At 45.8% G+C, this 24457-nt stretch overlaps 2 protein-coding genes across 8 annotated transcripts; both read right to left on the bottom strand.

Moving 5' to 3' along the window:
• Positions 1-609: 609 nt before the first annotated feature.
• LOC118428583 (protein FAM133-like) lies at positions 610-2074 on the bottom strand. Its single transcript, XM_035838682.1, has 2 exons — positions 1563-2074; positions 610-931 (listed from the first exon to the last, which is right to left on the bottom strand). The coding sequence occupies exons 1-2, from the start codon at positions 1829-1831 to the stop codon at positions 610-612; spliced, it is 591 nt and encodes a 196-aa protein (XP_035694575.1). The 5' UTR covers positions 1832-2074.
• A 1371-nt stretch (positions 2075-3445) lies between these two features.
• On the bottom strand, positions 3446-22923 carry LOC118429127 (uncharacterized protein DDB_G0285291-like). Of its 7 annotated transcripts, none has more exons than XM_035839525.1 (2): positions 22185-22923; positions 3446-4544 (listed from the first exon to the last, which is right to left on the bottom strand). In XM_035839525.1, exons 1-2 carry the CDS (start codon positions 22799-22801, stop codon positions 4322-4324), a joined length of 840 nt encoding a protein of 279 aa, XP_035695418.1. In that variant the 5' UTR covers positions 22802-22923; the 3' UTR covers positions 3446-4321. The 7 variants fall into 7 exon arrangements, with proteins under 7 accessions (XP_035695418.1, XP_035695415.1, XP_035695417.1 ...); XM_035839522.1 differs by lacking the exon at positions 22185-22923 and adding an exon at positions 19874-21480; XM_035839524.1 differs by lacking the exon at positions 22185-22923 and adding an exon at positions 16392-17140.
• Between the last annotated feature and the right edge of the window lie 1534 nt (positions 22924-24457).

Genomic DNA, 24457 nt, shown 5'->3' on the forward strand with positions numbered 1-24457 from the left:
GCTCTATCCATTGCAGACTCTTACATCGCTACAAAATTTTATAAAGCAAAAGAATATTAAAATAAAAGTAAAATGTTTCTTTATTTTCAAATTGAGTGAATTACATACTTTTAATGTCATTCGCAAACTTCTTTCCGATGTGACATAGCATGTCAGGCAATGAAATGATTGTGCCAAAAATAATAGTTGAAAGTTAAAACCTATTGATCAATCGACAAAGAACTTATTTAATAGTAAATGAAAATAACAATGAACCAATAATCACCAAATCCCTGAAATGTGAATTACATATTAAGTAGTTACAGACATATTCTTTTTTGTTGTTTTTCTCAGAAACAGAATACAGAAGCAATTTTGATATTAGGCAAATTCAAAGTGAGTCGATGAAGGTTACACATCCAGGTAATAAGATACTCAAAAAGAAGTTACTCAAGCAACTGGATATAGTGTATAGTGTATTTTCGTGTATTTCAGTTGACTAAAAGGAGGTTTGATAAAGGTTGTACAGTGAGAAAAGTGTATGCTGACAACAATCATTTGTGCCACACAACATAATTACAGCCAACCATCCCGCCCTCTACAAACGCTGACACAACATTTTTTCTTCGTTCAGGGCACATCTAACCCGGAATCACTGTCACTGCCCTTCCGCCGTGCCACGCAGGCCGGTATCCACTTCTTTCGTTTCTCGTTCGCGTCGTTGTCATCCTTCTCCTTCCCTTTGCGCCTGCGCCTCTCGTCTTCGTACCGGATGTCGTCATAGCTGTCGTCACTGTCGTCCCGTCTCTCCCGTCTCTCCTTGCGCCGGCGCTTCCGGCGACGCCGCTCCCGCTCGTACTCCGAGTCGTCCGAGGAGCTGTCGCTGCTGCTCCGCCTGCGCTGCCGACGCCTCTTGCGGCTCCTGGCGGCCTCTCCGCCGTCCTTGGCGTACCTGGTTTTGGACAAAAACTCATGGACATAAAAACCTCGCCAATTATCTCATGGTGGTAAACTTTGAATAGACTTCTGTAAAGATAATGTCACAACCCGCCATACGTGCTGTCTACGTGCCAAAACGTGGGCAATCTTTTGAGATCCGTAAGTGGTAAGTACCGCCTCCGGACGAACTCATAGGGAATCCAATGTATTTTGGAGCACGCAGGCACGTAGAACTAACGTGCATGCAAAACTTTGTGTGTCATCGGGCTGCGGATTCGCCCCCTGTACGTGCCAGTACGGGCGCCGCGCCTGCCCTGTACACTAACAGCCTGGACGTTTTCGACAATACGTGGCGGACGTGGCCTCCCAAAAAACGTACGGACAACTTGCACGTACGGCGGGTTGTGCCCTTAGCTTTAAATGCATGACCTCTGACCTCCACAAAACCTAACATATGATAACTTTGATTGGTTGACATTATATGCGTAATTCATCGTATTGTATGATATGTTTAATCATGTTATTCATTGATGCTAATTGACTGATCGACATTATATGTGTAATTTATTGTAATGTATTTTATTGGATTGTATGTAGAGGACTCCATGGAGATTCCTAATAAACAAACAAACAAACAAACAGACCTGCAGCTCCCCTCGTACGAGTGCTCCTTCCCGTCTTCTCCTCCCCCGTTGCAGGTGCACGCAGTCAGGCATTTCGGACAGAACATGAAGATACACATGAAGACGAAGACTAGGGCGATGATGACGACTCCTATCGCCCAGATCAGTGTCCTGACGAAGAAATACAGGCCCAACAACAGCATCATCCCGCCCAGGAGTATAAAGAATATTAAGATGACCCATGACCTACCGTCCCTGGGCAGAGGACAGTTCACAGAACGCTCCGGCATGGTGTTACTTTTTTATTCTCTCTGTAGTCCAATCTTCAGCTTTAGCAGGTGTCCTTAAGGGAAGGGCGCTGACGAAGGTCGCTGAAGTGGTTGTTGTTGCTGGTCTTAAACTTCTGCCTATCCTTAAGTGTCACTATGTGCCGTGGCAGTGAGTTCCAGAGTTTTGTTTCACTTTGACCCCAGGTGACCCTTAAGTCTCACCACGCAGTGTCTGTTGCTTTCAGTTCCTCCGTATCTCCGCAACTCCTATTTCCTCCGTCTCAGGGCCTTCTTCTTTTTAGCCTTGTAAGTCTACAGAGAGGTCCCCTAAATCTGTTGTGACATTTTGACAAGCAGAAAGTGACGGGGTTCTACGTTTACATCGTCGACACAACAAAAAATGGCTGCTCTATCAGTTGCAGTTCTCCCCTGGGCTCGGACCCTCCCTCCTCTTCACCTGTTTTGCCTCCCGTATTTTTCTCCCGAAGTACCCTTGTCAGTTGAGGCGTCGTCTCATTTGTTCTCCCTCTCTGGTTGCGTTGTCATGGAAACGCTACGGTCGTCTGCAGCAAAGTCGTCTGTGACAAACTCAGCTGGACACTGTTTTGGGTTTTCCCAACTCACTGACCCTGCTCCACTGAGCTATATCATAGTGTTTTGTGGACACGCCTAGAGTTGTCATTCCGGTTCTGACAGGGATGACTAACAAACTAGCTAGCCTCAGGGAAGACAGACAACCATCCCTCGTATTTAAATTGTGGTAACAACCTTTGGGGTCAGAGGCCAAATTGTCTGAGTTGAATGACTTTTTACTAGTGCTTCAATCTTTCTCTCTCTCTTTCTTTCGCTCTCTCTCTCTCTCAAACACACACACACGCACACGCACACACACAAAAAGTATCCAGGTGTGCCCTCATTCTTTTTAAGAAATCTAACGGAAGCGTCGTCTTCTGAAAAGGTGGAATGGGAGGCTCATTGGCATACCTACAATCACTGGGATACTGCCAGAATCAGTAATGTTCTGACTTGCTAATTGCATGCATAAATGTGTACGACCGCTAGAGGGCGCTATTTTGCCACAAACCAACCGTCACCGTTTCTCAGTTCCAGTGCTAACAATTAGCACGATAAAGTACTTTAAAACCATCTGTGGTTATCTTTTCTTTTCAAGCAGAGAAAGTAGTCCATCAATTTCTTTGTCAAGTCTTCAATAATACAGGTGTTCTACATCATATACAGAAACGCATTATGATTGGCTATTACTAGGTTTGTACGGAAAAAGAAAGAAGTATTAATTTGTTAATTTTTTTAGAGTAACCTAAGTCAGCGTCGGGTAATATTGCACTTTTCTGCCTATCCCGCTAAAAGCTCATCTTCCAAAATAACCTATCCTTACAAAACATGATAGAAATGGGAGAAGGGCCCTTGTTTGAAAACCCAGTACTACAGCCTAAATAGTACAGTACATACTATTTTCAGTACGTATAACAATGATAAATGTTATCTATTTGTTCATTTCTGTTTTCTTTTGCTATGGTGGGTCTCTCAATGGCTGCGCACTACTGTTTCAGAGATATGCACTGATCGACTACTTAGTATAGATATACATACAAGCAGTATATACAAGACAACTAGTTGTTTGGTCACGGTTTAATCAAAAACGATTTCAGTCCACAGAATTTTTTTTGAATATATACATATTGTTAGATATATACATATGTATAACAAATTACTCATTTTGAAATTTGTCAGGAATATTCCAAGTAAAGGTGAAGGGGTGCTCGATATTTTCACTGAAAGCAAAAATGTAAAAATAAGAAAACGTCAAGTTAACTTTACAAGAGAGGGGGTATTTGTATGCATCCTTCTAAAAACTTTCACATGGAATAGCCATCAATATATATATAGAAACGTTATATCATTGTAAATTTACAGCCTCATTCGATACTTTACAGACAGTATACAAAAATAGAGGATGAATACCCATGTTAACTACATTATACTAGTAATAGCCAAAAAAAAACTGAGTTTCATTGACCTTTAGTGTAAAAAAAACACAAGAAATATATAAAAATGTTACGTGCAATATTTGGACCAGGAGTAGAATTTATGTCAATATCCATTACTAGCCAATATGACAAATGATACAATCATCACATTTGTACAGATATGACATGTGCATATGAAGGTTTGTATGGCACATTCCCCACGAAATTCCTCATAGATTTTTGGAATGTTCACAAAAAAAATCTCTCATATCTTTAGCAGTGTGCGAATGTACTCAATAATTTCTGACAGCTTTTGGCAATGTTCTTGGAATGTTTTTGTAAAAAAAAATATTCATATTCTTTTTATGAGTCGAAGCTAGAGTTATTTTGCTTAAAATGACTATTTACAGCTTCTTGTTGTGGAAATATATATCTTTAGTTCTGTAAATATACAGTTCTCTGTTGGCATTTTGTAAGAATACTATAGAAATCTCTTCCTAGCTCGTCGGTGGTCTGTGAACTGCTAGAGTTTCTCGTTGACTACTGTGCTGTACGCTGGTGGTGGCGGCAGATCGCTGGTACCAGCCGAGTACTGCGTGTTGTAGTTGTCCGAGGTGTTGTAGGTAAAGCCGTACTGAGGTGGGGGTGCTGGTCCCGAGGGCGGTGGTGCCGAGGGCGCAGGACCGAATCCCCCGGCCGCCGCTGGTCCTGGGTAGGGTTGGGATCCAGGGTACGGCTGCCCCGCACTGTAAGAGGAGAATTCAGTGTCATTATCTTGACGGATAACTTCATTAGAGGAACAAACGCACGATAAAGATAAAGGTAACATCAGTCCCATAGCCATCTTTAAGGCTAAGGTCACATTTCCAAACCGGGGCCCGGCCGGACAGCTTTTGGAAGCGAAAGGAATGACATAAAAGACATCAAAATACACAAAATGTGAAAATACGATTCATGGGCATGATATGTGCATATTTCTAGATATACATTTTAATTTTTCGTTTCTTAAAACATCCCTGCCGGGCCCCGGTTTTGAAATGTGTCGACCTTAGCCTAAGGCCGTAAGGGCAGTGGGTTGTTATACATTGTGTCTAGGTATTGGAAGGCTGAACCCAAAGCTCTCCTCCCACCGCTGTTAACATCATCAACCGCGACGTCAGGCACCTAATTGCACACCTATAGGGAGAAGAGTCATGCGGGATGTCAAGTGCCTTTCAAGCTTACGTCATAGTGTCATGAGCTTGAATGATAACTTCACTAGACGACCAGACGTATTGAACCCTCGGGAATAGTACTGTGAAGATAAAATGAATCGGTTAATGGTCATCTCCATCTGTCCGGTTAAGGGCTGGAACCCTGAAAGGGTGGGGGGGGGGGGTGGCTTATTGTCAACAACTTTTTCAAATAAGTATTCTAAATGGAAATGGTCTATCTAAGCACGGAGATCACAAATGATAGGCAAGTATTGAGAAGTACACACGCACGCACGCATACGTCAACTTCGTCATTATAAAAAAAGTAAGGTGATCTCGCCATGAATACTACACATGACCCCGGCTTAATATGTACATATTCTACAAGAGTTTTACGAAATATCCTGTTCCCTGTCCACAATTTCTATAAATACCCCTCCCCCCTCAGTGTACCCAGAGTGCAGCGCGCGACAGTTCATCCGTGACCTTGCCGACATTTTGTTCTTCTTTCGCCATTACGTACGTGTACAACTTAACAACTTCCCAAGAAAACTTTCTAACGTTACTAACAAAGAACTCAAACTTGACACACGTAATGGACATACATAGAAGAACACTTCGCTGAACATTGTAACTGTAAATGTACTGCACTTGGCTTGATGATAATCATTTCTAATCCGTTAACGTTAGTCAGATAAAAAAAGGTTAAAACCTTCTTGGTCAGACGAAGACATGCTATTTTTCAGTGAACGAAAACTACTTGCTGCTTTGTTTTCGTATGACAAAAGTGAAACTTTGGAAAGCCCTTAAAATGTAGGTAGCTAATCTTCCTGGACGTACAAACTGCCATTATAGGATTTCATGATATATTTTGCCGTGATACCTTGGGTAAGAAAAGTCAGCCATCGGCTGTCCCGGTATCGTTCCACCGAATGCCGTAGGATCGGGAGCCGTGGGCTGTGCGCCCTGTGGGGGCTGGGGAAGGGTCCCTGCTGCTTGCTCAGGCTGGGAAGTAACTGCCTCCTGTCCGGCCGGACTAGTCGCCGCCTCCTTCGCCGCCCTGCGTTTACCGCGGGCGCACAAGAACACCCCCGCCACAAGCAGTGCTCCTCCAATGCCGAACATCATCAAAGGCATTAAACTGACGTCTGCCAGTAGGACAATCACGGGGATTCCTGACAGTATTATGAATACCGCATGAATAAGGAAGCATACGCCCAGGGTAGTGTATGACCGCGCAGCGCCCGGTCCCGAGAAACTGAGCGGAACCCCGCCGCCACCGCCACCCCTTCGGCGACCACCACGGCGTTGAAAGTGATGATGATGATGTCGGGCGCGGCGGCCTGCTCGGCCTGCCCGGCCTCCCCTTCTCTCTCCTTTACCCATCTTGGCATGCACAGAACTTAAGTTAAGACACGGTGACCGACTAATAGCAGCGCCTTACACCTCTTCACAAAGCCGCGTTTCAAAGTTTGAAACGCAGGTGTACTTCAAAACGCCTCAAGGAAAAAAACAACCTACAGGCCGCCATTATACCTTCGTGACACACACTGCGTTTACCTGGCGACGAGGATTGCTCATGTGTCCACAGGAACAATAGTGGCAGATCGGGTTACAACTGAGCTAAAAGAAACCTATCCGTTTGCTCCAATCCTTTTGATTACTTAAATCTACGGCAATTGTGTAAGAAGAAGACGTAAAGTAGCTTAAGGAGTTGACAACAGTCGTCGACAACATTTCTGTGGTCCGTTGTAACTAGAAATGTGTAAAATAGCGTGAACCTTTCACTACACGAAAGAAGTCACCTGTAACTGACCACAACATGGCTGTCAGCGTATTCAGCACATGTGACAGGTAAACAAAGGTGCGGTATATAAAGACAAGAAGACCACGTGAGAACGGGCGTGTCGTCTGTGAACACTGTCGGCTTACATAGAACGGGGTACCGTTACAAATGTTGAACTATTGACCGCGATTGACGTCAACTTTCGAGAGGGATACACATAGACGCAAAAAAACATCTGATCATAAATACAACTAACACCAGAGATACATGCCTCCACTACAAGATATAGTCCCTTTCTTATAAGAAGATTATTTTGACAGGTAGAAGATAGCTATAAGGCCTTACTCAAGTTAGTCTAGGAAGGCATTTATGATGTGCATAAAGTCAACATAGAGGCCATGACTGTACCCAAAGTGCAATGCACTGTCCCCAAGTCGTCATGAAATACATCAGATTCTACAAATATATATATAACTTAAAAGCAGTGCAAGCTTTCATACTATGAACGAATGACACGAAAAAAAAAATGAAACTCTCCACTTCTATACCATAACCAACTCTCTGGTCAGGGGAAGTGTGCTTATGATTACTGAGAGAAGCATACGCAGGACAATTGCTATGTTGCTTTGTATTGCTGCTGCAGTGTTTTAGGGTAAGGTTGAAGCATTCTTTGCATCGTCCTTGTTTACCTTGGTCAGAAGGTCATGTTTTGGATAGTGTTCGTATGTGTCTGTCTGTGTGTGTTTTAACACGACAACTCGTAAAGGCCTGAACGAAGTGCCTTGATATTTGTTATATGAGTAGGTCTTGATGGCACCTAAAAAGTATTAGATTTTAGACCCCCTAGCTACAACACAATACGCTGTAATACCTCGGATACGAAAGTCCTGACATAGCCATCGGCTGTCCTGGCATTGCTCCACTGAAGTACATGGGATCGGGAGCCGTCGGCTGTGCGGGTTGGAGAAACACCCCTGCCGTTTGCGGAGGCCCTGTGGGTCCCACTGTCCCAGTAGTGTCCTGTGTGGTCGGATTTGTAGCCGCCGCCTCCGCCGACTTGCGTTTGGCGCGAGCACACATGAACATGGCCGCCACAAACAGTGCACCTCCGATGCCGATCATGATCAGCGGGTAGTAATTTCCTGAGTCAAAGCCCGAGAATATAACAGTCATGGGGATTCCGGAGAATAGCAGAAATAAGGAGATCATGAACAGGCTGATGCCGGCGGAATAGTATCTCGCTCCAGCGCCCTGCGACCCCGAGAAGTTGAGCGTAATCCCCCGGCCACCTCCACCACCTCGACGACGGTTCAAGCCACCACCAAGACGGCGGCGCTGTTGAAAGTGATTATGATGATGTCGAGCGCGGCCTGCTCTGGCTCGGCCACCCCTTCTCTCTCCTTTCCCCATCTTGGCACAGAACTTAAGACACGGTGATCGACTGCTAGCAGTGCCTCACAGCTCCTCACAAAGCTCTGAAACGCAGCCGGACTTCACAAGGTCCAAGGAAAAACTACAGGCCGCCATTTTACCTACATGTACGTGACTCACACTGCGTTTACCTGGCGACGCGACCACAGGAACAATAGTGGCCGATCGGGTTACAGCTGGGATAAAGGGAATCTAGCACGGAATGCTCCAATATGTTTAACTTCTTAGGTTTACAACAATTGTGTAAAGAAGCGTAAGAAGTTGTATAGTAGTCAACATGATACCTGTAGCTAACAAAATGCGTGAATATTAAAATTGCATGTAACAGACCACAACATGGCTGTCACCGTATTCATTACACGTGACAGGTAAACAACTGTGCGGTATAAAAACAACCTGACAAGAAGACCATGTGACAGCTTATAAAGAATGGGGCACCGTTACAACTGTTGAACTGTTGACCGTGCTTTCGGCAAGGTTTTGGAGACTTACACGCAAAAGCTTTAATTCGTCACGAGATGATCTGACCATAGATACAACTGTGACACTGGCGATATAAGACTCCGTTTAAGAGATGTCCTCCTTGTTGCCATCAGTTAATCTGAAAGCTTTTAGGAGTCATTTGAGATATGTGATTGCTGTGCGTAATGTCTACATAGAGGTTATGATTGTACCCAGAGTGCAACGCGCGTCAGTGAATCCGTGACCTTGCCGACATTTTGGACCCAAGTTGCCATTGAGATCATTTACGACTTTTAAAAGAACTGCCAAGCAAGCGTTATTCTTAAAAAAAATACTTCTAGATCTGCTATAAAGAACCTGGGATACGTGTTGGAAATACATGAAAGAAAACGCTTTTAAACTCTCATCTCCGCTGTTAGACTGTAACTAATCCTCTGGTTAGGTGAAAGTGAATCTGTGCTATTTATGAGTGAAGCAAACAAGACAATTGCATAGAGCTAATCATGACAATTGCTCTGCTGCTTTATAATAGTACTGCATTTTGGGGTATGGCTGAAGAATTTTTTATGGCCATTTTCATTACATGTATCATTACATGCTGAAATACCTTGGTTGGGAAATGCCGGACGTGTCCATCGACTGCCCCGGCATTGTGTCACCGTGGGGCATAGCATCGGAAGCCGGTGTTTCTGTAGGTTGGAGAGACGTCCCTGTCGTTTGATGAGTCCCTGAGTCCCGTTCGACTGCGTTAGTGTTGGCTTCCGCCGCGGTCGGGTTAGTCGCCGCCGCCGCTGCCTTGCGCTTGGCGCTAGCGCACATGAACACCGCCAACGCCATCAACACTCCTCCGGCGGCGACCATTATCAAATGGTAGTACGAGTTGAAGTTCGTGGAGAAAACGACGGTGAGAGTGATTCCCGCGATCGTCAGGAATGACGCGAACGCGAACAGCCATATGCCGAAGACATAATGTCCCGTTCTAGAGCCCCGCGCCATGCCGATGGTACGGTGCAGGTAGGACCCTTGGGGACGATGGCGGCGGTGCTGGTGATGGTGCACGCGGCGACCGCCTGCCCTGGCCCGGCCGCCTCGTCTCTCACCCTTCCCCATCTCGGCACAGAACGGACACAGTCACCTACGTCTGAATGCTAGCCCAATACTAGTACTCCTCTGTGGTCTGCTGCTGCAATGGCATGGACACTCTGCAGCTGCAATCAGTCGATCTTCAACTCTCTCCACTGTGTCTTGTTCTTGTTCATCGCGAGCTTCCTTAGCTCCCGTGTTGTAGTATTCTTTCTGACCGCAACGATCCTGGTCCAATGTCTTTCAGGTCTGCCCCCAGTAGGCTCGGTGTCTCACTATCTCATTGAACAACCGCGTTTACAAGTCTACATTACCTGTATGCATGTGCCATACTCTGTGTTTACCAGTTGAACTTGGTTGCGTCCACAAAACCAACAATGCCTGATCGGGTGTCAGCTGGGATAAAAGAGGCCTTGCAGTACATTGCTTAAAATCTCTTTGCCCCCTTGTTCAAAGTACTGTAAATGCAATGGCATCCATTTAAGTTTGCGGGGACTTATTTTCGCGGTAGCGGGAAAATGGAGTGTTTGCGGTGGTTTTGAGCGAAGCGAACACCGCGAAAGTTTCTGCATTTACAGCACAAAAAATATTGCAAGCTTAAGGCGTCGTGAATAGTTAGAAACTTCCGTGTCGCATTGTAGCTGAGAAAAAGCACGGACCTTTTACTTTGTAAAAGAAGTGACAGCCGAGTACGACACCGAATACTGCCGTATCACAAAAACGGGATACCGTTACAACGGTCGAGCTATTGACAGTGCCTTTGGCAACGTTAATTAGACATGGACACAAAGGAAGCACTACGTCACATTTGTGTGGGGTCAAAGGTTACAGACCTTTGACCCGTCCGACATTCAAAAGGAGAGCAAGATTATAACGACTAAAAACCACAAATAGACTGAAGTAATGGTGACAGCACATAAGCCTCCTTGAACTGTTACTTATGAGATATTTGCTGTTGTTGTCCTCAGACCATTTAGGTGATAACTGAAGGTTTAGAAGGACAATACAACAAGGTTTGATCACTTAAGTTAGAACATGACGGGGTTGTGTAACAGGTGTCAATATCTCCATATGCAGAGGGTAAATGTTGGCGAAGCTTGCTGCATGTAGATTAGTCATCCCAAAACAACAGCAGGTAATTCTTTAGTTATTTTAATCGTTTATCACAGATTTTATGACCCTTACGACAATGAATAGTTGTTAAAGTTAAAATAATTAATGGCTTTGGGCATCACGTCTTTTTGGACAAAATATATCTGTTTACAAAATATAGACATATGTATAATAATAGAGCTGAGTGTTAGCTTGACATTCCCTCTGTGACGGTATGATCTATTCTGAAGCAGGACTTAGCTCCGAATTTTAGAAAAATGAAAAGTTTGACCTATCTATTTTCGACTTAACAGTTAAGTGTGTTTAACACTTAACAGGGGATATCAAAAATGGACATGGTCTGTACCTGAAGTCGGGATATGGAGGGGGTTGCTGGAAGCCTGGGTCCGGAAGCGACTGTTGCAGTCCCCCGACAGATAGGGTTTGCATGGCGGTTCCCTCTACCTGCGGAACCCCCTCCTCCACTTGTTGCACCTGTGGCGTGGCGTCGTTGTTTTGTGCGCCGTTCCCAGCCTTACACCGGAGACCCCACGCCACCAGAATCTGTAGGATCCCGAAAGCCAGCATGGCGTAACCAAAGTAGGGGAGAACGCCACCCGATCCTCTGTACATCACCGTCAGGATGATACCAGGAATCAGACAGAAGATTCCAAACGCGACAAGACGTGACTGTATCTGCGACCGTGCCGACTGATTTCTTGCAAAGACGACGTTGGAAACGCCCGTCGACGCCCCTTCCCCCGTACGGCAACTAGAACTAGAACTAGAACTAGAACTAGAACTAGAACTAGAACTAGAACGACCCTGGCGGTGTCTCCGTCGGTTGTTGTTGCGGCGGTGGTGCTGGACTCGGATTCTCCTGCGGCGACCCGCGGCCCGGCGACCCGCTCTACCCCTCGCCTCACCCTTACCCATGCGTGCGTAGACTTTGTCTGTGTATCACAAACTCCACTGTCCAGGGCCCCTGGCCCCTCCCGGTAATGTTGTTCGGGTCGCTATAAGCACTATGTAAATGTAATCAGGGTTTAACCGTAGCTTTACAAGCCTTTATGGCTGCTAACTTTCAGCAAATCACGAACAGGTAGTCTCAGTGCACTTGTTGGAGTACCGATGACACACTGGCATATGCACCGATTGCACAATGTTAAGAACTGTCTATTCATTGATAGGCTGCAAATAGGTGTTTGCTAACCCGTCGTTCCGGTCCACAGGAGTTGGAATCCAGGGGGAAAACAAACAAGAACCTGCGTCACTGACCAGGACATGCTAGAGGTCAGAGGTCAATAATGGAGTGCCATACTGAATAGACGATGATATACGAGTCCACATGACTGGTTTAAATAAATCGTTTTCAGCATTACTGCCTTAGTGAAATCTAATTTTTGCTGATTGTGTACAGATTTTAAATTGGTGGTTATTAGCATAACTTATGGCCTAAGTTTAACGCTTGTTGAGCTTACGAATCAATTTCTGTGATTAAGATTTTATGGACAGAAGGAAGTCGCTTTCTTTACATTACCTCCTTGAAAAATAACATAACACATCCGAGTGTAAAGTGGAGAAGATATAACCCAAGTTACGCGTCCTCAAGACGACATATAAAAACGAAAAAGGCTATTGAAGCAAGAGATGCAACCTCTTAGATCAAGAAAGGACAAGGAAAAATCCACCTGTACCGTAAACATAATATAGACCTGTTTTTTTCACTCCGTTTGTATCCCGTTGTATGCAGATGTATTTATGTATGTATGTATGTAGAAGACCGTAAGAAAGTAGCGGTACCTTTGTAGTGCCATTAAAGATTTTAAAGCATATGGCCATTTGCGTTACCTTTGCTGTCCTAGGTTTGACATCATCTCTTGATATTGGGGGCTGGACATTGCTTGTTGAAGCTGAGGGTTTTGCTGAGCGAGGTTTGCCATCATCTGTTGATACTGAGGATTGGCCATCATCTCTCGCTGTTGCTGTTGAACTTGAGGGTCTTGAATTTGCTGGAAGAGCGCAGACATCATCTGCTGAAGCTGAGGGTTTTGCTGCTGCTGCTGCAGGCCTACAACAGTCAGACCGTGCATGGTTGTGCCGTCCGACTGCACCGTCACTCCTCCAACCTGTTGCGCCTGGGTGGTGGGGTTGTTCCGGGCCTCTTCCCTGACCTTATGCGACAGCACGATCGACACCAGAAAGAGTAGACCCGCGAACCCGAGACAGCTGTACCCGATGATGGCCGGACCCTCCGGATCGCAGCAGAATAACGCTGTCAGGGTGATACCAGGGATGAGGAGTAAACAACTCATCAAACCGAGTCGTATCTGGATTCTTTGTGTCCGTGTGAGTGGTCCTGCTTCAACACCGAGACCGGGTGACGTCCCTCCCCAGGCGCGGTATCCAGAAAAAGGGTGGTGCCGTCCTGCTGTCCCACTCATCTCGCCTTTACTATTAACACGTTGAAACGCCTGGCAGCGGCAGTGGCATGGCTTACTGTGGAATCGACTTGCCAATGTCAGTGTCGAAATAATCTTATGCTCAGTTCAACTTGCGCGGAACGCGCCGAATGTACCGACACCTTCGGTACTGCCTTCTATAGAATAGCTTTGCGTTCTATAGAACAGATACTTATAAAGGCGCGAGGCCACTGTAGGGCCAATGTAAGAAAAACGTCAGTACTAAAAGCAGCAAAGACATTCAGTTTTGAAGCGTCGATGTCCCAGAGTGCACACAATGACTATGTATATATCGTATATATCCATACTCATAGATGTGACAAACAAATGACAAATTGTCACCAACCGAGCGTTATGGCATACAGGCTGCACCGTCAAAGTTAAACAAGACTCGACGTTACGTTAATGACCGTGGTAGGTCTGTATGTACGTAGGTAATTAACAGTAGACGAGTAGTTCAGAGAAATCAATTTTCAGTATTATTGCCTTGGTGAGATGAAATTTTTGCTGATTATGTACATTTCTTAACTTACTGGTCCTAAGCATATCTATTATTCTTACCGCCAAAGTTTAGCGCTTGTTGAGCTTACAAGTCAAGGACTTTCTGGACAGAAGGAAGCCGTTTCCATAGAAAAATTTACATATCCGAGTGTTAATTGGACAAGACACGAACCCAAAGATGTCCTCTTACGCGTCCGCAAGACGACATATTAAAACGACAGTGCCTATTGAAGCAGGGGGATGTAAGCTCGGAGTTAAAGAAAATACAAGAACAAAGAGAGTTGTACCGTAATCGTATATAGACCTGTCTTTCACTCCGTTTGTATCCGCTTGTTTGCATATGTATGTGTGTATGTATGTAGAAGACCGTACGAAAGTCGCTGTTCCTTTGTTCTGTCAATAAAGATGATCAAGCATATGGCCATTTGCATTTATCTTTGCTGTCCTAGGTTTGACATCATCTCTTGATACTGGGGACTGGACATCATCTGCTGAAGTTGAGGGTTTTGCTGGGCGAGGTTTGCCATCATCTGTTGATATTGTGGGTTAGACATCATCTGCTGAACTTGAGGGTTCGACATCATCTCTCGTTGTTGTTGCTGCATCCTCTGTTGAAATTGAGGGTCTTGCATTTGTTGGCTGAGCGCAGATAGCATCCGTTGCTGGCCTACCACAGTCAGACCGTGCATGGTTGTGCCGTCCGACTGCACCGTCGGCCCTCCCACCTGTTGTGCCTGTGTGTGTGGGTTGTTCCGGGCCTCTTCCCTGACATTATATGACAGTGCGATCGTCACTAAAAAGAGGAAACCAGCGAAGCCGAGACAGCAGTACCCTGCAATGGTCAGACCCCCCGGTTCGCAGCAGAACATCGCTGTCAGGGGAGGAGTAGCATGAAGGTCAACAAACCGGCCAGTCTCTGGATTCTTTGTGTCCGCGTGAGCGGTCCTGCTTCAACACCGAGACCGGGTGACGCCCCTCCCCAGCCGCGGTATCCAGAAAAAGGGTGGTGCCGTCCTGCTGTCACATACATCTCGCCTTTACTGTTCACCCGTTGATACGCCTGGCAGCGGTAGTGGCATGGCTTACTGTGGGATCGGCTTGCCCATGTCAGTGTCGAAATAATATTATGCTCAGTTCAAATCACACGAAACGCGCCGAATGTACCGACACCTTCGGTACCGCCTTTTGTAGAATAGCTTTGCGTTCTATAGAACAGCTAATTATAAAGACGCGAGGCTTTAGGGCTACTGTAAGAAAATCGTCAGTACTAAAAGCAGGAAAGACATTCATTTTGAAGCGTCGATGTCACAGAGTGTACACAAGAAGGACTATGTATATATCGTATATATCCATACTCATAGATGTGACAAACAAATGACAAATTGTCGCCAACCGAGCGTTATGGCATACAGGCTGCACCGTCAAAGTTAAACAAGACTCGACGTTACGTTAATGACCGTGGTAGGTCTGTATGTACGTAATAGGTAATTAACAGTAGACGAGTAGTTCAGAGAAATCAATTTTCAGCATTATTGCCCTGGTGAGATGAAATTTTGCTGATTATGTACATTTCTTAACTTACTGGTCCTAAGCATATCTATTAGGCCCCGTTCATGATGCAAAAATTAATGCGGATGCATCCGCATGTGCGTCCATCCGATCATGATCCGCATGCAAACGGTTTACAGTTTGTGTCCACGATGCCAACGGGCAATCCGTTTCAGATCCGCGTCAGGGAATTAGAACATTACGCAACAACAGAACATTGCGAAAAAGATGGCGGATCCCCAGCTGTTCTTGTTAGTGTTTTTCCTGAAAATGCTGTGTGCCCGCGGAAGGGAACGTACGAGGCGGCAGCGACGAAAGGTTTTGTGCCTTGACCTGGCTGCCGCCAGATGCGGCCGCTAAAATTTCACAGTTTCCCGCGTCACGGCGCGAACTTTGACCCCACGTTACCCGGATGTAATGCGGATTCACGCCTCATTTGCGTTCATGATGACAGTTCGCAAATGCGGATTTAAAAAAATCCGTTTCAAATCCACCTCCCGAGGTGGTCCCGAAAAATCCACATCAAATCCGTTTCGGAGCATTCATGATGAGAAATTTATCAGCATCGGCCAAAAATGCGGATCCATCCGCATTAATTTTTGCATCATGAACGGGGCCTTATTCTTACCGCCAAAGTTTATCGTTTGTTGAGTTTACAAGTCAAGGTCAATAATTACGACTTTCTGGACAGAAGGAAGCCTTTTCCATAGAAAAATTAACATATCCGAGTGTTAATTGGACAAGACACGAACCCAAAGTCGTTCTCTTACGCATCCGGAAGACGACACATTAAAACGACAGTGCCTATTGAAGCAGGGGGATGTAAGCTCAGAAGAAAATACAAGAACATACAAGAACAAAGAAAATACAAGAACAAAGAGAATTGCACCGTAATCGTATATAGACCTGTCTTTCACTCCGTTTGTATCCGCCTGTTTGCATATGTATGTATGTAATATGTAGAAGACATTGCGAAAGTCACTGTACTTTCGTTGTGTCAATAAAGATCATTAAGCATATGGCCATTAGCATTACCTTTGTTGCCCTAGGTTTGACATCATCTCTTGATATTGGGGGCTGGACATTGCTTGTTGAAGCTGAGGGTTTTGCTGAGCGAGGTTTGCCATCATCTGTTGATACTGAGGACTAGCCATCATCTCTCGCTGTTGCTGTTGAACTTGAGGGTCTTGCAATTGTTGAAAGAGCGCAGACATCATCTGTTGAAGCTGAGGGTTTTGTTGCTGCTGTTGCAGACCAAGAACAGTCAGACCGTGCATGGTTGTACCGTCCGACTGCACCGTCACCCCTCTCACCTGTTGTGCTTGAGTGGTGGTGGGGTTGTTCCGGGCCTCTTCCCTGACCTTATGCGACAGCACGATCGAGACCAGAAAGAGTAGACCCGAGAAGCCGAGACAGCAGTACCCGGCAATGGCCGGACCGTCCGGTTCGCAGCAGAACATCGCCGTCAGGGTGATACCAGGGATGAGTAGCATGAAGGTCAACAAACCGACCTGTCTCTGGTTTCTCTGTGTCCGTGTTAGCGATCCTGCCCCGGCACGGAACGCGAGTGACGCCCCTCCTCCACCATGGTGCCTCCGATTGTGGTGGTGTCGTCCGCCAACACGGCGTCTTCCCGCTCTTCCCCGCCTCTCGCCTTTACCCATTCTTAAGACAAAGCTTTAGAGTCACCTTCAGCAAATCGCCAACACTAGAAGCGGATTGAACACTTACGTTTGGAAGCGCCGGTGTCACAGAGTGCTACGAGAGCACACAATGAGGATTATGTATGTAGATGTATCCACGTGACATAGAAAACAAACAGGTGTTGGTACGCCAGCCAAGCGTTACGGCCTACAGGACGTACTCAGGTTAAAAATAAACAAGCCCTACGTCACTCTCTGACAGGATAGGATTATCTGCAAAGGGATATCACGGTAGTTGAAGGAAGAGGGGGAAGCAATGCTCGTTACAATATCTTGGACGTCAACATGCTGTAGAAAGCCCACACACCAACTTTTACATGTCACATTGTATTAGGGTTGCGACAGGGGCACGGAATTTGCGTGCCATTCCAGGGTGATAAACAGACAACCATCCATTACCAAACAAAGCTATGCACGCTATGCTGTGTGTTGGTTAGTGTCATTGCTTAGATCATACTATTTTATGTTGAAGAAATAGTACACATGGGATTAGCTCTAATAAACTCGTCAAACTTCTTCGAAGGGCGGGATGTAATAAAGCGTAAATACAAGCCCCGCCCATCCCATTACGTGTTGTCCAGGCCATTTGAAACTGTTTAAATCTTCACCAGGGTACGCAGAAAATCAAGTAAAAGTAATTTTGATTATGACTGCATTCCCTATTATGTTAATTACTTTTTCATTTTAGTATTTTACAGTGTAAATTTTACAACTTATTATTTTCTCTGTATTATCTTAGATATAGTAGTACATTTGTAACTGTGGAAACATACTTTGACTTGATTTGAATTACTCGGCTGTATAGAGAGAAATACAGCCAGGGATACCCAGCTAGCCGGAGGCTATTATCAAGGGCTAGCCTGGGTAACAATACAACAAAACAATATCTCTGTGTTTGGGGAGGTAACAAAGGAAAATACACCAGAGATACATACGTCATGTTTGACCAGTCGGTCGCAGCATTCCCGCCAGTTTGGTTAGACATGGCTGTCATCATGTTTGTCACCATGTCAATGACAGTTTGCCCGTCTTGGTTGACGGTTGTCGTGGTCACGGTCGCCGTCCCCGTGGCGTCGCTGATGACGGTAACCCCCGGCTGTCCCTGTGCTTGTGCACCGGCGGCGCGATTCTCTTTCCACTGCCGGTTACAGGACCACAAGCCGACCAGGAAAAGCAAAAATCCGACGCCTAGAACACATGCACCCACAGCTACCACGCCGCTACCCGTGGAGGCGAATATAGCCGTAAGCATGATGCCGACTCCGATCATGAAAAATCCAAAGAAGCACAGACATATGCCGAGAACAGTTTTCTGGGGAGTCCCGGGCCCAATATGTATCGTCCCTCCGCCTCCACGTCTCGCCCCTCTACTGCGAAAGATATGTCCTCGGCGGGCTCGTGCGTGGTGGAGGTGCCCGATGTGATGCCGGTGGCCGGCACGGTGACGGTGGCCGGCAGCTCGGCGGTGCCCCCCGGCCCTTCGCCCGCCGGCCCTTCGCCCGCCGCCCCGCCTCTCACCTTTCCCCATCGGAAATCACTGATTGTTGTTGATGTTGTCAACGGTTGTAGTAGTCTGTAGTCCGTTGTAGCAACCACCTGTCGTGGGTGACAGCTCTTTACGACTCTTGAAGTCTTGTTTTAACTGCTCTGCTAAAGAAAGTCTCCAAGTTCCAGCTTTCGACACTCGAGCTCTCTCAACTTTTCGTTTAGCTGAGCATCACCTACACCAAGAGCCCTGTAATGCGTACTAATGGTTTACAAACGTCAACTCGTCTCTCCCCACCACTTGTTGATGGTTGTCGTGGGTCAGTGCCCTAATTAAAGGTATTGTCCTGGGATCCGGTGACGCCTCCTTATTAGATCCAAGTCAAACACTCCAACCTACTGCACATACGAGGCACTACGAGGCAGAATACAAACTACGCTATATAGCAAATACAGGAAGTTTGGGAAGGTGTGGCCTGACCCAGAAAGGTCACAGAATCCCAGAATGGTATCGCACCGGAGTTTTGCCTAGCTCCTGTCAGCCACGGTGCCGTCTGTGTAGGATCTATGGTACTAAATGTTGCTTGATGTGTACTTAAAATATGTTTAGTTTCTCAGCAGACAGAATAATCGCAAATTCAGCCGATAGATGAAAACCGGAATCTAATGAATGAAGACCTTTCTTGCACATTTTTGCCCCACTTGGCTAATAATGAAGATGCCATGATGATGACTTCTGCAAAGTAATGGGTCTCAGCGAATGGTTACCAGATATCTTGTGACTGACTGGCCAAGAGTCAATTGTTCAAAGCCGTCAACCCAGGAATACTGTAAATGCAGACACTTTTGCGGTGTTTTGATATTCACGGTTTTGGCAGCAGTGGCCGCTTTATCGCGAACTTAAAACCACCGTGAATATTTTTCCATGGCAGTAAGAGACTACAGTGTATGGTGCTACCGCGAAATTAAAACCGCCGCGAAAAGTCCTTTTCCCGCTACCGCGAAAAATAAATCCCCGCGAACTTAAATGCTAAACCCATTTACAGTATGCGTTGCACGGGTATAGTTTTACATACAACTCAGTAAGATGCGTTGTTGATAATACGTATAAGGGCAATCATTCGTGGTTGTATACAAGGTATATGACAAGCAAGTGACAATGATAATAGATAAGATCAATAATACACATAAAATGACATACTCTTTCTGTGCTTAGATCTATATTCTATCTACCAATTTTCATACGAATACCTGTGACACATACTGTCATACCATTCTGATTTAGTCTGCCCCTCCCTTTATCATCATTAAAATAGGTATGATCCATACCTTTGCTGACCCATGCTTGACATCATCTGTTGAAATTGAGGGTTTTGCTCGGCGAGGTTTGACATCAACTCTTGGTATTGTGGGTTAGACATCATCGCTTGTTGTTGTTGTTGCATCATCTGTTGAAATTGCGGGTTGGACATCATCTCTTCCTGTTGTTGGCTTAGCGTCTGTTGGAATTGAGGGTCTTGCATTTGCTGAGCCTGGCTAGACCACATCTGTTGAAACTGAGGGTCTTGCATCATCTCTCGCTGTTGTTGTTGAACTTGAGGGTCCTGCATTTGCTGGAAGAGCGCAGACATCATCTGTTGAAGCTGAGGGTTTTGTTGCTGCTGTACGCCGACTACAGTCAGACCGTGCATGGTTGTACCGTCCGGCTGCACCGTCACCCCTCCCATCTGTTGTTGCGTGCTGCTGACAGTTTGACCATCTTGGTTGAAGGTTGTCGTGGTCACGGTTGCTGTGTCTGTGGCGTCAAATCCCGGCTGCTGTCCCTGTGTATTGGCGGCGGAACGATCCTTATTCCGCTGTCGGTAACAGCAGCACAAGCCGGCCAGGAAAAGCAGAAACCCGACGACTAGTAAACAGGCACCCACAGCTACCACGGCGCCACCCGTGGAGGCAAATATAGCGGTGAGCTTGATGCCGATTATGATCATTACAACTCCAGAGATGGACAGACTAATGGCAATGCCAGTTTTCTTGGAAGTCCCGCGGCCGGGCCCGATACGGTAGCGGACAGCTCTGCGGTGCCCCCCGGCCCGGGCCCTTCGTCCCCCGGCCCTTCGACCGCCGCCCAGCCTCACACCCTTCCTCATCGTGAACCACCGATCGTTGTTGTTGTAGTCTAGTAGTTGGTTGGAGCAACCACTTGTCGTGGCCGTGGGTGACAGTTCTTCACAACTCTTTAACTCTTAAAGCTTGTTTAAACCGCTCTGCTAATCCAAACTGTTTCTTTCCAAACTCCCTATCTGTTCGTTGACCCGAACAACACCTTCACTTTAGCCTCGTAATGGTCTACAAACGTCAACTGGCGTCTCCCCGCCAGTTGTTGATAGTTGCCGTGGTTCAAATCCTTAAAGGTACTGTCCTGGGGTCCAGTGATGCCTCATTATGAGATCCAAGTCAAACACTCAAATCTATACTTCACAGAAAGGACATACGAGGCACTACGACACAGAGTACAAGTACGCCGCAGATATAATCAAACAGGAAGCTCGGATAGGTGTGGCCTGACCCAGAGAGGTCATAAAAGCCCAGAGTAGTCACGCAACCAGGGTTTTGTCTCGCGCCTACTAACTACGATTGTTGCCGTGTCAATTTGATTTTTTTGCTGAATTATTAACGCAAATCTCAGGCGATTGATAAAAACCGGGATTTAACAAAATATCTTACATGCGTCAAGGTCATATCATGGAAAACAGTGTAATAGTAGAAGTTCCTCATTATTCATTCCAATTAACTGTCAATTTGCATAAATTGCATCTCATTGTCGATGTCTTTGTTTAAGCTACAAGTATACCGATTATTTTTGAAACCCTTTGTTTCTTTATTAGGTTATCCTCCTTGAAAGGATCATTCTAAACAGCCCTGCAGTTCCAGACCGAGCTGCTAGGAGGCCGAAAACTACATTTTCTTCTTCATTACATCACAAGCTATTTGTCACCTGAAAAGCAGAACCATAGCATGTCCAGGTCAAAAGATACTGCTGCAGTGCCAAGATCAAACACCAGGGGCCCCCTAAAGTTACCTCGACCTTTGTCTTCCCAACATTTATCTACATACGAAGTATAATTACAATCCATCCAGAGGTTCTAAAGTTATGCTGACCACAAATATCCGGACACACAACCACACAGACAGACAGACAGTCACACCAAAAACTATTCCTCTATTTTTCATGGAGGTAATGAAGATGGTGATGACTGTCTCACAGCAAAAGGGTCAGGGAATAGTCCTTTACCTATCATGAGACTGACTGGCCAGAAAGAGTCATTTCAAAGCCGAATCCATTAGAGATATGCATTCAACGGATATCATTTTATAGCTATTTTGTATGAATTATAATGCTACATTTAAGATGCGTTGTTGACGCGACATTAAGGCCGATTATTTGCGTCAGCTATGTTTAATATTTACGCAAACCGGTGAACATTGCGTAAATAGTTTACAATATAAAACGACAAGCAAATGACAAGAATCATTATTATACATGTACACAAAATGACACACTCACCCTGTGCTTAAATATTCTATCAATTTTCATACGAATACCACTGATTTCATGATGTACATTATAGTAGGTCCATACCTTTGCTGGCAAATGCTTGACATCATCTGCTGAAATTGAGGATTTTGCTGGGCGAGGTTGGATATGGTCTGTTGAAATTGAGGGTTAGACATCATCGCTTGTTGTTGTTGCCGTATCATCTGTTGAAATTGTGGGTTGGACATTATCTCTTGTTGTTGCTGGCGTAGCGTCTGTTGGAATTGAGGGTCTTGCATTTGCTGTGCCAGTTCGGACCACATTTGTTGAAACTGTGGGTCTTGCATCATCTGTTGTTGCACGCTGGCAGTTTGCCCATCTTGGTTGATGGTTGTCGTCGCTGTCCCCGTTGTGTCAATCCCCGGTTGTTCGCGTGCCGCATTGGTGGTGGAGCGCTTGGCATTCTGCTGTCGTTTACACAGCCAAACGCCTGCTCCTAAAAGCGCAGCCCCGACGCCTAGAACACAGGCACCGACAGCTACCACTCCGCTACCCGTGGTGGCAAACATAGCTGTGAGCATGATGCCGATTATGATCATTAAAAATCCAAAGAATGGCAGACAAAATCGAGGATCAGTCTTTCTAGGAGCCATTCCTGTGTGTCTCCCGGTCCTTCGTACATGTACGCCGCCTCCCCACCGAGCACCTCTAGATCTCTCCATCTCTTGAAACGCAAATTGTTGCTGTGACTTTTCTCGCGCTGTACGTTATAAGCCCTTAATTGTTGCGGAGGCCACACAGCTCTATTGAACTGTCGAAGTGTCGTTTAAAATGCTTTACCGAGAACTATTTCCTGTTCCTTTCCAAACTCTGTCACTGACTATGCTCTTCGCTGAGTGGATGAGTCACACCCATAACTTGGCAACCTCAGTGCTTATATACGTCAGCAAGGTTTCCTCACTAGTTCTTGTAATACATGTAACTGTCGCCAGGGGTAGACAAAATCTATTATTCACTCCAGGTTGGTGTAATATTTTGGTGTTTATTTAAGCCACGCTATGCAATAGTGGGTCAAATTAAAAAGGGTGACATTAATGTCACCCAGAGAAGTCATAAAGCCCAGAAAGACACCAAGGTTTCGCTTACTACTTTCAACAACGCTGCTTTTAATAGAAACACATAGACAATTGTTTTATTTTATTTTATTTTATACGCAACTCACATGAATCCTACGGTGCGCACAAGTGTTTACAAACGGACCCTAAGATTCGTAAGTCATACACTTAGGCTGCTTCACAAGTCTGATAGAACCACATAGGAAATATGTAGACTGCTATGAGGTTTGGGAACTACCCACTACGATACCTAGTACAAGACAGGAAGTTGGGAGAGTGCGAAATGATGACGTCACCCAGAGCAGTCAAATCCAAGAATGGTCTCGCACCGAGGTTTGACTCGCTCTTGTCAACCAGCGGCACAGTTAGAAATACTGGGAAGTTTTTAATCAAGATGGTGTCTCTGATAAACAACACTTCGTTTACATTTACAGACGAGAGGGTCAAGATGAAAGAAGATATGCCCTGGATTTTCTATTTGCTAGACATAATTTCTTCTTATTGTGCGTTATCCTCATTTGTTGATACTGAAGGTCTTGCACTTGTTGATACTGAAGGTCTTGCATTTTTTGCGCCAGACTGTACCTCGCTTGTTGAAATTGAGGATTTTGCCACAGAAGCTTGCTTTTTCTGCTTTTGTTCCTGCATGGTGGTTACAGTATGTTGACGTTTGGATGTTGTGGTCAATGGCGTTGTCACTGTCGCTGTAGCTTCGCTGATGACGTCACCGTATGGCTGTCCCTGGGACTGTTCACCAGCGGCACAGTCGTCCTTCTGCTGTCGGTTACACGACCACAAACTGCCTCCCAAAAGCAACGCCCCGACACCTAGAACACAGGCGCCCACAGCTACCACTCCGCTACCCGAGCTCGAAGCAACAAACACAGCGGTGATGCCGGCTCCGATCATGAAAAACGCCACGAAGGCCAGACGTATGCCAGCAATGGTCTTGTAATAGTTCGGCCGTCCCTCCCATCGGCGGTGAGTCCCACCCCACCTCTTCCCTTTCCCCATTAGGTACCACTGACTTCTTAAAACGTCGTAACTGTTCGACTTGTCGCGGACCACAGCTCTATGCAACCATCGATGTCTTCTTTATGCCCTTCTGCTGTCAGCGACAAACCCTACCTGTCTGTTCCTTGCCAAGCTTAAAATAGTCTCTGCGTCACGCAAGTACTAATACTTTACAATGTCAACAACTGGTCTTCTTACCACTCATGGTCGCCAGGGCTGGTTTAAATCCTTAAAGACATTGTTATCGTG

The sequence above is a fragment of the Branchiostoma floridae genome, chromosome 13 (genome assembly GCF_000003815.2).
Source record: "Branchiostoma floridae strain S238N-H82 chromosome 13, Bfl_VNyyK, whole genome shotgun sequence".
Classification (NCBI taxonomy): domain Eukaryota; kingdom Metazoa; phylum Chordata; class Leptocardii; order Amphioxiformes; family Branchiostomatidae; genus Branchiostoma; species Branchiostoma floridae.